The 17,221-nt window shown below is 49.6% G+C and overlaps 1 protein-coding gene across 2 annotated transcripts; it reads left to right on the top strand.

Annotated features, from left to right (window-relative positions):
- Positions 1-3,251: 3,251 nt before the first annotated feature.
- Positions 3,252-16,015, top strand: Tex45 (testis expressed 45). 2 transcript variants are annotated; one of them, XM_021236104.2, is made up of 9 exons: positions 3,252-3,352; positions 5,739-6,310; positions 9,629-9,732; positions 9,822-9,922; positions 12,543-12,655; positions 12,740-12,849; positions 13,215-13,416; positions 14,726-14,811; positions 15,765-16,015. In XM_021236104.2, the coding sequence occupies exons 2-9, from the start codon at positions 5,758-5,760 to the stop codon at positions 15,990-15,992; spliced, it is 1,497 nt and encodes a 498-aa protein (XP_021091763.1). In that variant the 5' UTR covers positions 3,252-3,352; positions 5,739-5,757; the 3' UTR covers positions 15,993-16,015. The 2 variants fall into 2 exon arrangements, with proteins under 2 accessions (XP_021091763.1, XP_040587566.1); XM_040731632.1 differs by lacking the exon at positions 3,252-3,352 and adding an exon at positions 5,429-5,511.
- The last annotated feature ends 1,206 nt before the right edge of the window (positions 16,016-17,221 follow it).

Below are 17,221 nucleotides of genomic sequence, written 5' to 3' on the forward strand. Positions count from 1 at the left end.
CCCCAATGGCTTGTGTCTGAATGATGCTTTTCTCTGAACTCCCTGCATGCAGCCAGGCTCTCTGCACACACACACACACACACACACACACACACACACACACACACACACACACACACACACTGCTGCCATTCTCCACCCTGAGACACAGCTTTGAGTTTTGCAGGCCATGCCTGGCTCTCCCAGCAACTACCAACCAGCTGGGGAAGAATTGTGCTTGACTGACCTTTGAGAAAATACTTAGGCTGCCCTGGCCTTCCTAGTTGGCCTTGGAGTTGCCAGGCACAGTCTGGCAATCACTGCTGGTCTCCAGCCATTGTCCTCCTCCCCAACACAGAATGCCCACATGAGACAAGGCCACTCTGTTATCGTGTCTCTAAACACAGGCAGTGTGCAAAGCTGAGCACAGATGGGAGGGGCCAGCCCTCTGTTCTTTTTCATTTATTTATTGTGTGTGTCGGTGGGTGGGCGTGCAGGCAGCTGTGTGACAACATTCAGGTGGTCCTCTCCTTCCACCACAAGGATCCTAAGGATCTAACTCAATCACCAGGCTTGGGGACCAGCACGTAAGCCACCTCACAAACCCCACACCCCTGTTCCTAGTTTGTGAGAGAAACTGATAGCCTGTACCCATCACAGCTTCATCCCCGCTTCGTTTCTTTGTGGTTCTTCCATAAACAATTCAGTGACTCAAGAACACTGAGCTTCATGTGTTTTATTGGTGAGCTGTACCCCCTTTTCTACCCCCACCCCAACCTGAAATCTGCCCTCCACCCCAGCCTGAGACCTGCCCCCCAACCCCAGCCTGAGACCTGCCCTCCACTCCAGCCTGAGACCTGCCCTCCAAAGCCTGCATTTCCAGCAAGCAGAGAACGAGGAGGAAATGTTTGTGTCTGACTGGCTGGACCAAAGCCCTGGGGTGGGTTGAGCTGGCCTCAACCCAGGGGACAAAAGCCACAATTGGCTGCAGCTGCTTTTGTGAGAAGAAAACCATCCAAATGGCTTTGGTGTTCATTATAGCTTCAACTTTTACTTTTTCAGACAGGGTCTCATTAAGTAGCTCTGGCTAGCCTGAAACCCTCTATCTAGACAAGGCTGTCTCAGACTCACAGAGAGCCACCTACTTCTGCTTCACCCACCTCCTGAATTCGGGGATTAAAGACATGCAACACGAGCCTGGCCTTCAACTAAAAAAAAAAAAAAAAAAAAAAGACCTCTCTCTCCCTCTCTCTCTCTCTCTCTCTCTCTCTCTGTCTCTCTCTGTCTCTCTCTGTCTCTCTCTCTCTCTCTCTCTCTCTCTCTCGCACACTCGTGTGTGTGTGTGTGTGTGTGTTCTCTTTCTAACAGGCATTATTGAAGCATAATTTACATACACTGAAATGCATGCATCCCATGATGTATTTGTGAACACCTGACAACTTTCAGGGTTCATTCATCTCCTTCTACCCTGTGGGGCCCCAGGATCAAACTCAGGTCATCAGACTTGCTGGCAGTGCCCTTACCTGCTGAGCCATCTTGCCCCCACACATCACTTTTTTGTTTTTTTAAGACAAGGTGTCACTATGTAGACCAGACTGGTCTCGAACTTGTGGTGACTCCTCCTAACTCTGTTGATATTACAATGCTGGAATTATAGGCACATTTACCATCATGCCTGGTTTACCAGCAGAGAATCTGGGTTCCATCCACAGCAATGGAAAAAAAGAAAGAAAAAAATTCTAGGCAAAACTAGAACAAAACAAATCCTCTACATAATTTCTAAAACACCCTAGCATGTGCACGTGCAAACACACACACACACACACACACAGAGTGACAAGTCAAATTAGAATTCATTTAATCAAGGGTATGTTTCCAAGCAACCTTTGGGTAGTTTGGGTAGTAGGGAAACATCCATTTAAAAGGTAGCTTGGGGGACTGGGACAGTAGCTCTGTTGGTAGAGTGTTTGCTTAGCTTTTATCAAGCCCTGGGTTCAGTCCCATCCCTAGCAAAGTGGACATGGTGGTGCCCATCTGTCATCCCAGCACTGAGGAGGTAGAAGCAGGAGAATCAGTACAAAGTCATTCTTGATTATATGACAAGTTGGAGAGCAGCCTGAGCTATATGAGACCTGTCTCGAAAATAAAGAGGATCTGGCGAGATGGTGCAGAGAGGGAAGACACTTGCCACCAAGTCTGACAACCCATGTATAGTCTAATCCCCAGGATCCATATGGTATAAGGAGAGGACTCCCAAAAATTGTTCCCTGATAGCCACAGACCACCATGGAACACACCCAAATATATACAAATAAATGTGTTCTTGTTCCATTCATATTGCTGTGGTTTAAATGCTCTGAAAAAAAAAAAACTTAGGGGAGAAGGGGTGTTTTTCAGCCCACAGTTCCAGGCTACTGTCCGTTATTGTGAAGGTAACACAGGAGCTTCATACTGCTACTACCATTGCATCTGCAGTTGACAGAGGAGAGAATTAAATGTGTGGCTGCTCACTTTCTTGCCCAATGTGCTCATTGGTTTTTCCACACTCTATTATACATTCCAGGACCCTGTCTAGGGGATGTTGCCACCCGCAGTAGACTGAGTCTTTCCACATTGATTACTTAAGACAATCGGTACAGACATATACACAGGTCAACTGGATCTACGCAGCTTCTCACTGAGACTCTTCACAAGTGATTCTAGGTTGTGTCAATTAAGTTGAAAATTAATGCTAACCCTCACAAAATCTAATTTTTAAACAGTTACAGCCCAGCAGAGGTGGTGCACACCTTTAATCTTAGCATTCAGGAGGCAGAGGCAGGCTGATGTGTGAGTTGAGACCAGCCTGGTCAACAGAGTGAGTTCTGGGACAGTCAGGGCTACACAGAGAAGCCCTGTCTCTAAAACCAATAATAACTAGTTTTTCAAAAGGAATTAAATTTTAAAAAGGTTCTTTGGCAGTCTGTGAGCCCCGTAATGACAAGAAAGGCTGGTAACTGAAGGACATTAGTCCCCGTGTTCAGTGTCAAGATAGAGAGGAAAGAAAAACTTTAAAAATAATAGCCCTGGATACACAGCTTCTTCTATTATCCATCCTATTTCCCAGATCACAAAACTGAGGCTCTGAAGGCTCAAATTCATGCCTGAGTCTCTGACAGATTTCAACCTCAAGTCTTCCAAGCTGCCCCCACAGGTAGCAGGCACGTTTGTGACAGCATTGTCTGGGAGAACTCTTGAGGTCATGATGTCACAATGAGCTGGGCTAGACTACCTCTTAGAAAGAACCAGAAGACCATCTCCCGGAATGACCAGGGCCAGAGGGTGTCTGAGGGACCAGAAGAGTGCTTAGTTTAAGATTCATTAACACAGTGAGGTATGTCTGTGTTTCTGTCCCTGAGCCCCTCAGTATTAGGGACTGAACCACAGATCTCATATATTCTAGGCATACACTCAACCTCTAAGCTGAAGCTCTAACCTGAGGCAGGGATTGCAGGTAGCCTAGGTTGGCCTCCAACTTGCTGTGCAGTCAGGGTGACCATGAATTTCTGATCATCCGTCCTTCACTTCCCCATTTTGGGATTATTGGTGGATTGCCATGATTGGTATGTGCCATGCTAGGGATGAAACCAGGTCTTTATGCAAGCTAGGCAAACACTACCAGCTGGCTGCAGTTCAGTGTCCCTTATTTCATTCATTCATTCATTCATTGACCCAGGTTCATCTCAGCTTACACTCAGATTTGAGCCTGAACTTCTCATTCTCCTGACTCTACTTTCTAAATTCTGGGATCACTGACACAAAGCCAACTCCGTGTGTGTGTGTGTGTGTGTGTGTGTGTGTGTGTGTGTGTGTGTGTGTGTGTGGGCTAGAGGACAGCTCAGGTGTCATTCTCAAAATTGCCTTGAGACACAATCTCTCACTGGCTCAGAGCTCATTGATTTAGTTAGGCTGGATACCAGTGAGTCCCAGGAATCGCCGTCTCTGCCACCCCAATGTTGGGGTTATAAGAGCTACCTAACAAAGGTGGTGGATATCAAATTCATGGACTGATCAATCTTCAGCTCTTGTTTTGTTTTCTTTTTGAGACCTGGCATAGTCCAGTCTAACCTTCAGTTCTCTAAGCAGATAAGAATGACCTTGAATTTCTAATCCTCCAGCCCCTGCCTTTAGATTGCTGGTGTGACAGGCCTGTACCTCCACACCTGGCTTATGCAGTCTGGGGCTCTAACCCAAAGCATGCTGGGCAAGCATTCTGCCAGTGTTTATTTTCATGTGCTGCAGAATCAAGCACCTAATGTATGCTTTTTCTTTCCTTCCTTCCTTCCTTTCTTTCCCTTTTTTGTTTTTGTTGTTGTTGTTGTTGTTGTTTTGTTTTTCAAGACACAGTTTCTCTGTGTAGCTTTGGAACCTGTCCTGGAACTTACTCCATAAACCAGGCTGACCTCAAACTCACAGAGATCTGAATGCCTCTGCCTCCCAAGTACTGGGGTTAAAGACGTGCACCACCACCGCCACCACCACCCAGCTAATGTATGCTTTTTAAAGAGTTCAATGTGATCACATAGCAGCCTGAAATCAGGGAGGGCTTTCTGGAGGAGGTGAACATGGAAGCCAGGAATGTCAGTGGACAGGGTCTCTACGGAGCATCAGGGAAGATGGCAGAGGCAGCTCTGTTCCAAGTCCCAGCTGGCTGAGCAGCGGAGTGCTGTCTAACACTGAAGGCAGAAGGTGCCTGAGCAGCTGATCACATGACATCTGCACTCAACAAGCAAAGCTACCCATGCTTGTGCTCAGCTGACTTCAGCATTTATACCAGAGGTTCTCAATCTTCCTGGTGCTGCAACCCTTAGTACTTCATATGGTGGCCTGCAGCCACAAAATTATTTTTGTTGCTACTTCAAAACTGTAATTTTGCTGTTATGAATGGTAATGTAAATCTCTGTGTTTTCTGATGGTTCTTAGGGGACCTCTGGGAAAGGATAATTTGACCCCCAAAGAGGGGCGGCCCATAGGTTGAGAACTACTGATTTGTACAGTCCAGGACCCAGCTCAGGGTCAATTCTTACCCCAATTAACCTCCAACACCATCCCTTCCTTGCAGGCCTGCCTGGAGGTTTGCCTCCCTACGTGATGTCAGATTCACTGGCCATCACAGTGTTTCAATAGCCATTCGTGCATGTATGTGGTCTCCAGACCCATCATCAACTAATGAACGCTGAGGGTTCTGACCACTTTTGCTAACTGATGTCCGGGTTTTTATTGCTGTGATGAAATACCGCAATCCAAACCAAGTTGGGGAGGAAAGGGTTTACTTCATCTTACAGCTTTTCATCCATCATCCCGGGAAGTCAAGAGCAGGAACTCAAGGCAGAACCCTGGAGGCAGGAGCTGATGCAGAGGCCATGGAGGAATGTTGATTACTGCTTTGCTCCACATGGCCTTCTCAGCCTTATAGAACCTGCCCAGGGATGGCCCCACCCACAGTCGATTGGCTCTCCCACATCAATCATCAGTGAAGAAAATGTGCCACAGGTCAGTTTAGTGGAGCATTTTCTCAACTGACTTTTCCTCTTCTAAAAGGGTTCTAGCTTGTGTCTGACATAAAACTAGCAGGCACAGTACCACAATACTCCCTACACAGAAGAGGAGACTGCCTCTTTCCTCTTCCTGGGGTCAGGCCAAGGACTGAAAGGCAGCATTGTCCTAGGGTGGAGGAGTCGGTAGTCACAAGCTTAGGCCTTTGTCTTCGACCCTCGCAGGTGGCGCCAAGGCCTCACCATGCCCGTGTGCCCGGTGTCCCGGGCGTTCCTCAAGGCCTCCCACTTCTCTCTGGGCCCCGATCTGCGGCTGCACGACGGCACTATGCAGTGCACGACGCACCGGGACTTCCCGGCCTATTCCGGCATCACCCCGGCGCAGCGCCCAGCTTCGCCACCGCACCCCACAGTCTTCCAAAGGGAAGGGCGCTGGGCCGCCCAGAAGCGCGTGTCCGAGGTGCGCCGCGCGTTCTCTCCGCCGCCCGAGTTGCAGTCGCTGGACGAGCTGCGGGAGAGCACAATGGAGCGCGCGAGATCCATGCAGATCAGCAACCTGCACGTGCACGCGGACGCGCGTCCTGGCCTCAACCTGTCCACCGCACGTACCGCCTACCGCTGGCCTGAGCTCCCGCCGGACGCCCGCGAGGACATCCGAGGCGCGCGCCTCAACTTCGACCGCGATTCGGTGCCCTCAGGCGACAGGGAGCATCTGCGCATCCCTCCCACCTCGTACCAGGCACACTATCTGCCACACGACACCGCGCCTCAGCCCCGTGTGCCCAGCAGCCACCTGGGTGAGCGCGCGCCCTGACCTCGAGCACCTAAGGATGCTCAGGGACTCCTCAAAGCACCCCCCACTCCCGCCCATGGCCACTTGTCATCTTGCAGAGGAAAACGCTTCTAGTTGCCAACCAGTAGAGACCAAAGATGCTAGGGCTGAGGATGTGGTTCACTTGTTAAGAGTGTTCACTCATGAAGCCCTGGTATGCGACCTCAGCACTGTATAAAGTAGGCATGGTGGCCAACACCTGCCGAAGGCAAGGCAGGAAGATCAGGAGTTCAGCTACATAGTGAGTTCAAGGCTCGGGAGATGACTCAGTCAGTACACTGTTGATATGCAAGCATGAGAACCCGAGGTCCACCCACCTATGTTAGAGTCAGGTAGGGCAATGCACGCTTGGGAGAAAGAGACAGGAGGATCACGGGCACACCCACGCACACACACCCCTCCTCATTTGCTGGACAGTCTAACTAAATCAGAGAGCTCCATATTCAGTGAGAGACCCTATCTCAAAATGTAAGTTGGAGAGCAATTGAGGAAGACACCTGATATTAACCTCTGGCCTTCACATGCACATACATTCTCATGTACCCATGTACACATGACCACACAAAACAAAAACACCACAGTGTGAATGGTGGTTCACAGTTGTAAGGCTAGCATTCAGGAACTAGGGGAAGGAACTGTTGCAAATTCTTGGCTTACTCCCCAGATCCTACCATGTACAGTGAAGCACTACCCCACAAAAGAATCAGCCAGTTCCAAATATCAAGAAAACATAGGTTCCAGAAACTGTGAGGCAGCTAGCTCACTGTGGAAAGGCACTTGCAGCAAAGCTTGATGACCTGAGTTCAATCCCTAGGACCCACATGGTAGAAGAGGAGGACTGATTCCTCCAAGTTCTCAGACCTGCACAACACACACACACACACACACACACACACACACACACACACCACTATAACAAAACGCTGTGCATGCCTGTAATCATAGCACTTCAGAGGCTGAGACAGAAGTTCAAGACCAGCCATGGCTACAGCATGAGTTCAAGTCTAGTCTGGGTGACTTGGTGGGGTTCCCCAAATAATAGGGGTTGAGAATATACCCCAGGGGCAGAACTCTGGCCTAGTGTGTACGATGTTCTACTTTTTTGCGGGGAGGGGGATTGTCTGGCAATGACTCCAGTGCAGTTGTAGTTGCAGTCACTAAGAGGACTCCCTTTGAGTTGTGCTTTGGGTTTCTAGTTTCTTGTGTGTGTTTGGGTACAGTTTTGTAACTTAGAGGATGACCTTGAGTATCATAGCTGGGGCATCTTCCATTTTTTATTTTGAAAGGGTGTTTTGTGGGTCAAGAGAAGGAGCTATGATAACCATGCTTTTTAGTTTTGAATGAGGGAGTTTACTAGTGTCATTTAGCAAGCCAGGATAACAGAGAAAAAGCAAGTGACGACACAGTAGAAAGTAGCCTTCTCTATTAAAAATCCTCATATTGGGAGCTCAGAGCATCCGGCAGAGACCACCTGTGGGAGCCCCAGTGCTCCTGACTAAAACAGGCCCAGGCAAAGCTGCGAGGCTGTCCTCATAGGTGAGGTTTCCAAGTAAAAGAAAAACCAGCATTAGGTAGAAATGACATAGAACAGGTGTTCATGCAGCAGGAACTGACATCACGGTGGTGCATGCCTTTAATCCCAGCACTCAGGAGGCAGAGGCAGATGGATCTCTGTGAGTTCTAGGCCAGCCTGTTCTGCACAGCAAACTCCAGGATGGCCTGGTCTACTGGCCGGAGGTGGGGCCAACGACACGGGGACTGACTGTGGAAGCTGAGGCCGGCAGGTGGAGTTCCTGGCTGAGCTGTCTTTCTGTCCTTAGCTTCCCAGGGCTGAATTCCTTCCCTTTCCTACTACAGGGGCTTTTCCATCATGGGATGAGCAAGAGTAACGTCTGCTGGGATTGGCTGTTCTCAAAGACATGATGTAGTCACTCTTGGATTGTTTCGCCATTTTCTTCCCTCCTTGTCACAGAGTTGGGGGCACAGTCCACCCTTGGATGAGGGCCTATGGAGAACATTTAGTACATACATGCTCAGGTCTCCAATGGGAGAGGGGACCTGAGCCAGAGCCAGCTTCTCGGGTCATGTCACTGGCCAGGACCATCCTCCTTAGGCTGTGCTGGTGGCCGGCAAGTGCTGAGGTTCCCACCTTGGGCCTCCACTCCTGACGTTTTAGGTGGATTCTGGAGATCCTAACCCAGGTCTTCATGATTGTGAGACAAGTGTTTTGCTGTGTCTCCCCGGCCTTTTCTTTTTCCTGTTGGGGACTGAATTCGGGGTCTCAGACACTCCAGGCAAGTGATCTTCCACTGTCCAGCTACTGTGCTCCTCATTTCTATCAGGTGGCTTCGAGTCTCTGGGCCTCAAGGGTATCAGATGAATACCAAGTCCCCAGCCCGAGCTGGGTCTATGACTCCAGTACTCAGAAGGCTGAGAACTGAGTGATCCTAAGCAGCTAGGACTACTGACCAAAATACTGTCTCACCATGCACACATAAAACCACCCGAAACAACAGAATATAGAAGAAGGAAGGAAGGAGTCCAGGCATAGTAGCCAAACCTGTAAAGCCAGCACTGCAGGGAGGCAGAAGCAAGTTCAAGGCCATCTTCAACTATGTAAAAAGTTTGAAGCCAGCCTGAACTACATGGGACCCCATCTCAGAGGAGGAGGGAGGAGAAGAAAAGAGGGAGGGACTGGGGGAGGGAAAGAGAGAGGGCAGTGGAGGGGAATGGACTTAGCTTAGGGCCTGTCTCAATACTTGGTAGATTTTTTTAAATATTTATTTATTTTGTACATCTACACATAGATCCTTCATGCCAGAAGAGGACAGCATCAGAGCTCATTACAGATGGTTGTGAGACACTATGTGGTTGCTGGGAACTGAACTCAGGACCTCTGGAAGGGTAGCCAGTGTTCTTAACCAATGAGCCATCTCTCCAACTCCCTAGTTTTTTCCCCCTACATTTATTGTGTTTATATGCATGTGTACATGTTCCAGGACTCAAGTATGCAGGTCAGAGGACAGCTTGCAGGAGACGTTTTGCTTTCACCGTATGAAACTGGAGGATCTAACGCAGGTCATCAGACTTGACCCACCAACCCATCTCAACAGCTCTTTTTTTTTTTTTTAATTATTTTTGGTGATAGTTTGCAGAGTTCCTTCAGCGTAGAATGCTCTGGGCTGCTCAGCCTACCTTCCTATGGATAGAATCCCAGGTGGCCTTCAGGCTGCAGAGAAAATCAGTCCTAGTCTCCTCCCCATCCCCCATTCTTCTTCCTTAGGGGGCCCCAACACCCTGAAGTGGAATTACAAGGGACAGGAAGGCACCTCCTACAAGAATCAGTTCCAGGCCCTCCCAGGCCCGCCTGCCTTGATGTGCAAAAGGGTAAAGCAGGGAGGCTCTGGCTTTGCTGGGGGGGGGGCTTGCATGGCAGCTAGGGTGGCTCTGACCTCTTCACCCTCCTTTGCCCACAGGCCTCCTCCAGTGTCAACCTGGGAGACTGCAGGGTGGGCTACAGCGACCTTTGCTCATACATGAAACAGATGTACGAGCCTCAGGAGTTGCCGCCACACAGGTACAAAAGGCCACAGTCTGCCCACAGTAGGCTTTCCACAGTGTGCGTGGGTGAATCACACGGGGCTCTGGAACTCCTGCTTGCCTTGAAAACATCCCATCCAAGCTCCACTACAGTGCCACATTGCCTACGAAAGCACCCCGTGGAAGGCTAAAGTGTTTGCTGTATGAGCATGAGGACCTGAGTTCAAATCCTCAGCACTGACCTAAAAAGGTGGCCATGGCCATGTGCTTGTCATCCTCACGGTGTTGTGAGACAGGGAGATCCCTGGGGCGTGTCAGCTGCCAGTCTAACTCCAGGTTCAGTGAGACTCTTGTCTCAAAAGAATAAGGTACCGGCCAGTGAGACAGCTCAATGGATAAAGGTGCTTGCCACCAAGCCTGATGACCTGAGTCCAGTCCCCAGGGTCTACGTAGTGAAAGAAGGGAACTGATTTCCATAAGCAATCCTCTGACTGCCACTTGAGCACCATGGGACCAACACAAGTATACACACACACAGCCAGGCTCACGCTTGCACACACACAGCCAGGTTCACGCTTGCACACACACAGCCAGGCTCACGCTTGCACACACACAGCCAGGTTCACGCTTGCACACACACACAGCCAGGATCACGCTTATACACACACAGCCAGGTTCATGCTTGCACACACACAGCCAGGCTCACACTTATACACACACAGACTCACGCTTATACACACACAGCCAGGCTCACACTTATACACACACAGCCAGACTCACGCTTACACACACATGAGCAGCCAGGCTCATGCTTGAACACACACACACAGCCAGGCAAAGCCAGGCTCACACTCGCACACACTCCATATACACACACAAGGTATACCAGCACACACACCAAAATAAAGAAGGAAAGGTGTTTCCACAGTTGAGCACTTGTTGGTTCTCAGTGCTCACATGGCGGCTCACAGCCTGTAACTCCAGTTCTAGGGAACCCAATGCCCTCTTCTAGTTCTACCAGGACCCACACACGTAGCACATGTACATACATATAAAGTAAAAATAAGATATAAATCTTAAGAAAAAACTAGAGAGGTAAAGACAGGCTGATCTCTGAGTTTGAGGCTAGTTTGGTCTGCAGGAGTGACTTCCAGGGACAGCCAGGGTCACACAAAGAAACTCTGTCTTGAAAAGGGAGGGAACTGCTTTTCCAGAGGACCCAACTTTGATTCCCAGCACCCACATGGTGACTCACAACTGTTTATAGCTCCAGTTCCAAGGATCTGACACCTTTTTAAAAAAAGATTTATTTACTTATCATGTGTACACTGTTCTGCTTAGATGCCAGAAGAGAGCACCAGATCTCATTACAGATGGTTGTGAGCCACCATGTGGTTGCTGGGAATTGAACTCAGGTCTTCTGGAAGAGCAGATAGTGCTCTTAATCTCTGAGCCATCTCTCCAGCCCAATCTGACACCTTTTTCTTATCTCCTTAGACACCAGGCATGAATTTGGTGTGAAGATACACATGCAGACAAAATACCCGTGCACATAAAAAAAAAAAATAATAAAAGCAGAGAATGATGGTTCAATGTGAGGTTGAAGCCAGCCGGTCTACATAGTTCTGGGCCAGCCAAGGCTACATACTAAGACCCTGTCTCAAATAAAATTAATTAATTAAATAAGGGCTGGAGAGATGGCTCGGCAGTTAAGAGTACTTGCTGTTTTTGCAGAGGACCCAAATTTGATTCTTTGTACACATGTGGTGTCTCCTAACTGTAACCCTAGTTCTGGGAGATCTTCTGGCTTTCATGGCTGCCAGGAACACTAGAAGCATGCGGTACACTTACATATATACAGGTAAACACTCATACACACAAAACAATAATCTTTAAAAATAGCCAGGTGGTGGTAGGGGCGTATGCCTTTAGTCCCAGAACTCAGGAGGCAGAGGCAGGCCAGCCTGGTCTACAAAGTGAGTTTCAGGGCAGCCAGGATTACATAGAGAAACCCTGTCTCCAAAAACAAAAATAAATAAATAAGACTGAGTATAGTGGCACAGGCCTTGAATCCTGGCACTCCTGTCCAACTTTCTGTGGCTCTGATAAGCACAGAGGCCAAAAGCAACTTTGGAAGGAAAGTATTGGTTTATAGATTACAGGCCATCATTGAGGGAAGTCAAGGGAACTCAAGAAGGAACCTAGAGGCAGAAACTAAAACAGAGACCATGGAGATGTACTGCTTACTGGTTTGTTCACCAGGGCTAGCTCAGCCTACTTTTTTATACAACCCAGGATCGTCAGCCCAGAGCACCACCCTCAGGGGCCCAGCCCTTCCCACATCAATCATTAATGAAGAAAATGCCCCACAGACAGGCACCACAGGCCAATTTTATGCAGACAATTCCTCAGTTGAATGTATCTCTTTCCAGGTAATTCTAATTTGTGTTGAGTTGACAAAAACTAACCAATACAACTCCCAAGGCAGGAGCAGGCAAATCTCTGTGAGTTCCAGGCCAGCCAGGGCTACGTAGTCTGAAACATGTATACAAATATTAATTAGCTAGCCCACCCCAGGCTCAACCATGGCTCACCGTCCCTATCGCTTTTCCTGAGACTCTGAGGACCTACCTTGACCCTATCTTACTTTGCCTGAGGTATGACAAGGCCCAGACTGCAGCCCGCATTCACAAGGTGAGCATTAGTCCTGGAGACAGCCTGTTCCATGACAGGACCACCATGAACAAACACTTCTACCCCCGAGAGCCAGGTGAGAGCCCACTGTGTGTGTACTTGAGTTCCCTTTGCGACGTTGTCTCGGCTGCTCAACACAGACGCACCCCTCCCCTGGCAGAACCTTTTGTTCTTCACCACGATAAGACCCCGGAGTCGCACATCATGAAAGGAAACTGGTGCCCTGGCCCTGGCAGCCTTGATACCTCCACAAAGTTCTTCTATGGTGAGGTCAGCAGGAAGAGGGAGAAGGTGCCAGTGTGCCCTCAGCGGGGAGGGGGGGTGAGAGGGGGAGGGTCTCAAAGGCAGAGCAAGAGGTGCAGTTCAGTGTAGACCTCAGGTCCTGGGTTTCACACACACACACACACACACACACACACACACACACACACACGCACACACACACACACACACACACACGCACACACACACACCAATATCAACCTCAATGTTTCTGTCTGTAAAATACAATAACCGAATTAAATCAAAGCTCATCTGGAACTCAGAGGGTGGGAGCTATCCAAGCAGCACCACTGGCTCTCAGTGCTGGAGCCCCGGGACTGGAGATCCCTAGAAACTTGTATTCATTCCTACAGTCGCCTCCTGTGACTCAGCCTCCAAGACGACATGCGTCCCACGAGAAACTGAAGGATCACGTAACCCTGGGAGAAGCAAGGCTGTTCCGAGACTTCTTCAAAACCTCCATGAGCTCAGACTACCGCCCTCCAGATACCAAAAGAAGACGGAGAGTTTTTAACTTTTCTTTGTTGCAGAGTAGCTTGCCTGAGGGCACAGGTGGTGAGTGTGACCTACCCATCCCTGAGAGCCCTGCCCCATTCCCAAAGGTCTGCCCTGGTTCCTGGAAAGTCTCACCTCACCCAAAACCTGTCTGTCCTTCCCTGAAGCCCGCCTTGCAACCAGTCCCCTCCTTCCGCTCTAAAGACCTTCCTCAGTCCCTCGAAGCCCTGTCCATTGCTGAAAACACCGCCCCATTCTTAAAGCCCCTCCCACATCTGAAAGCACCGCACCAGTACTAAAAGCCCACCCACACCCACATCCACACCCACTCCCCCCCAGCTCCGGTTCCCTCTTCATCCCTACACATCTGCCCATCCCTGAAGTCCCCTGCTCATGTTCCTATGGGCCCTACCCATAACTAAAAGCTCCGCCTCTAGGAGCCCATCCCCACCTCCAAATACTTGCTTCTCTCCCCCTCCTTTGCCCCCTCCCCGCCATGGTTTCTTTGTGTAGCCTTGGCTTTCCTGGAACTAGCTTTTTAGACCAGAATGACCTTGAACTCAGAGACCCACCAGCCTCTGTCTCCTGAGTGCTGGAATTAAAGGCGTGCTTCTTATGTCTGGAAACTTTTCTTGTAACTGAGAGCCTCACCCCATCTCCAAAGACCTGCTGCCCATCTCTTAAGATTCACAGCTCCCTGGAAGTCCCGCCCATGTCCCAAAGTCCCTCCCCTTCCTGAAGCCCCGCTCCCTCCCAAAGTTCTGCCCCTCAAAGTGCCTACCACCACCTACATCGAATTAACTCTTCCCTTGGGCTGACAGCTCTCATCTCCTGCACTATGGTAATTTCAATCCTATAGTCTGGCCAAGACCCTTCCCACTTTGTTTTTTCTTTTTGTTTTTGTTTTTGTTTTCTCGAGACAGGGTTTCTCTGTATTGTTTTGGAGCCTGCCCTGGCACTCGCTCTGTAGACCAGGCTGGCCTCGAACTCAGAGATCTGCCAGCCTCTGCCTCCCGAGTGCTGGGATTAAAGCAAAACTCTCTTTTTTGTTTTTTGAGACAGGGTTTCTCCGTGTAGCTTTTGGAGGCTGTCCTAGAACTCTCTCTGTAGAACAGGCTGGCCTCGAACTCACAGAGTGGAGCCAGCCCTCCCCCTTTCTTCTTCTTCCTCATCCATCTCTAAGCCCTTCTCTGTCAGACTCTAGCTCTGCACAGTGCCCTTCCTGGCCCCACCCTCCAGATGCCTCTGGTTTGATCCCACCCACACTCCACATAGGTGCCTGAGCACTGAACCTACCACCCTTAATCCCTCATATCCTGCTTCCTTCATTTCCTCTGCCCCCCAACTTTCCCCAAACCCAAATCTCCAGAATTAGATCTTTTAACCACGAACCAAAAGATGATGAAGCCGCATGGAAAAGTTCGAGCCACCATGACAGAAGAATTGTTGCAGAAGGTGAGCCCTAGGAACCGGATGCATACCCTCATCAACAACCCCTCAAAGTAATGTTAACTCCAGTCTCAGATCACAGTCAAGCTGGCGAGGGGCAACCTGGGACGGAAGTAACTTTGTCAGTGCTGAGGATCAAACTAAAAGTCTTTTTTTTTTCTTGAGAGAACGCCTGCCTCCACCTCCCCAATGCTGAGGCTGCAGGCATGCACCACCATTCAGAATTTAGGGGCCAAGTTAATGACCACCCAGCTTCAAGGTTATCCCTAGTTTCTCCCCACTCTCAGATCCACACCAATTCAGATACATTTATCACTAGACAGGGTTTAAATCCCTAAAGAAGGGTTTACACAGAGGACACCTAGGACTGTCCACAATCCTAGGGTCATTCTAGGGACTATTTAAAAATTGTTTTTAATTTATTTTATATACAGTGTTCTGTCTGCATGTGTGCCTGCACGACAGAAGAGGGCACCCACCAGATCTCACTATAGATGGTTGTGAGCCACCATGTGGTTGTGGGAATTGAACTCAGAACGTCTGGAAGAGCAGCAGCCAGTGCTGCAGCCCCCAGTGGTTTTATGGTGTTTTATTTTAGTGGGGTGTGTGTGTGTGTGCCTGTGTCTGTGTGTGTCTGTCTCACTCTCTGTGTGTGTGTGTGTGTGTCTGTGCCTGTGTCTGTGTGTGTCTGTGTCTGTGTGTGTATGTGTCTGTGCCTGTGTGCGTATGCATGAGCACACACATGCCATGGTATACATGGGGAGGTCAGAGGGCAGCAGTCAGCTCTTTTCTACCGTGGGCCCCAGGGATGGAACTTAGGTCCTTGACACAGGGTACAATGACCACCATGCTGAGCCCCTTCTCACCATCCAGTGTCCTCCCCAGAGAGGTCTAGAGGTGGCCAGGATGGGTGAGCAGCCGCAAGGCTGTCTGACAGACCTCCTACCTTGACTTCACAGTGCAAATACAGCCACATAGAGCCCCCGCTGGGTGGACAGCGCTTCTTCTCCACCCAGTATCAAGACCAGTTTCCTTTCAAGTACCAGGGCCCGCTGGTACTGAAGCTAAGTAACATTCAGGAGAGCCATGTACCACTGGGCACGCCCCAAAAATTTGGCTGCTGGGGACAGAGAGTAGACCCTCAGGGTCCCCAGATCCCTATGTACCCCTGCCTGAGCCAGCAATAAATACCACTTGATTGTCAACTTGACAGGCTTTATCTTTGCTTTTTGTTACATTGATTTGTTTGTGTATGGGCTCGATCATGGGCGTGCCACAGTGGGGGAGGGATGTCAGGAGGCAACTTACAAAATTGGCTCTCTCCTTTCACCACATGAGTTCCGGGGAATTGATCTCAGGCCTCCAAGGACCAAGCTTTGTGGTGAGACCTTTATTGACTGAACCGTCTTGGCTGCCCTGGACAGGATTGAGAATAATCGTGGAAACAAATCCCTAAGCATGTTACCCGAGAGTTTCGAGATTAGGTCAATTAAGGCGAGAAGACCCTAAATGTCGGTGGCGCAATCTCATGGACTAGGGTTCCAGCCCGAAGAACAAAGGGAAAATGGCCTAAGCACCAGCAGTCGTCACTGAGGGCCACCTTCCAACTGTGGAGGTCACGTGACCAGCTGCCTTAGCTCCTGTCACCTGGACATCCCACCATGATGAACTGTACCCTCCAACTGTGAGGTTTTCTTTTTTCTTCCAGAGTGTGTGGGTGTTTTGCCTACATGTATGTCTGCATACCCAGGCCTGGTGCCCATGGAAGCCAGAGGACATTGGATCCCCTGGAGGTAGAGTTACAGACAGTTGTGGGCCACTATGTAAATTGTGGGATTTAAATCCCAGTCTTCTGGAAGAGCAGCTTATGCTCTTAATGCTGGGCCATCTCCACGTCCCCAAACTGTGAGCTTCTATCAGATGTTTTCCCATAGTGATTAGACAAGTACCCAATGCTGAGGGTTGTACTGGAGACAATGACGTAATCAAGACACCTGAGCAGCTGTGTGTGGTGAAGCACATCTGGAGACTCAGGCAAGAGGATGGAGAGCTTGAGCCTCCCGAGCTACACTTTGGGTACCAGTTTTACAGCTCTTAATGACGGTTTGCTGTTGTTTTCAAGACAGGGTTTCTCTGTGTAGCTCTGGCTGTCCTGGAACTCACTCTTTACACAAGGCTGGCCTCGAACTCAGAGATCCACCTGCCTGTACCTCCTGAGTGCTGGGATTAAAGACTTGCACCACCCAGCTCTTCTGATGTTTGAATGAGACAGTATACGAATAGTGGGTCTGGAGAGGGTCAAGAGCACTGGCTGCTCTTGCAGATAACCAGAGTTCCGTTCCCAACATCCATGTCCAGTGGCTCACACCCACCTGTGAGTCAGACCCCAGTGCTCTAGCTTCAGAGTGCATTGAAC

Source organism: Mesocricetus auratus, unplaced genomic scaffold (genome assembly GCF_017639785.1).
Source record: "Mesocricetus auratus isolate SY011 unplaced genomic scaffold, BCM_Maur_2.0 Super-Scaffold_100025, whole genome shotgun sequence".
NCBI lineage: Eukaryota > Metazoa > Chordata > Mammalia > Rodentia > Cricetidae > Mesocricetus > Mesocricetus auratus.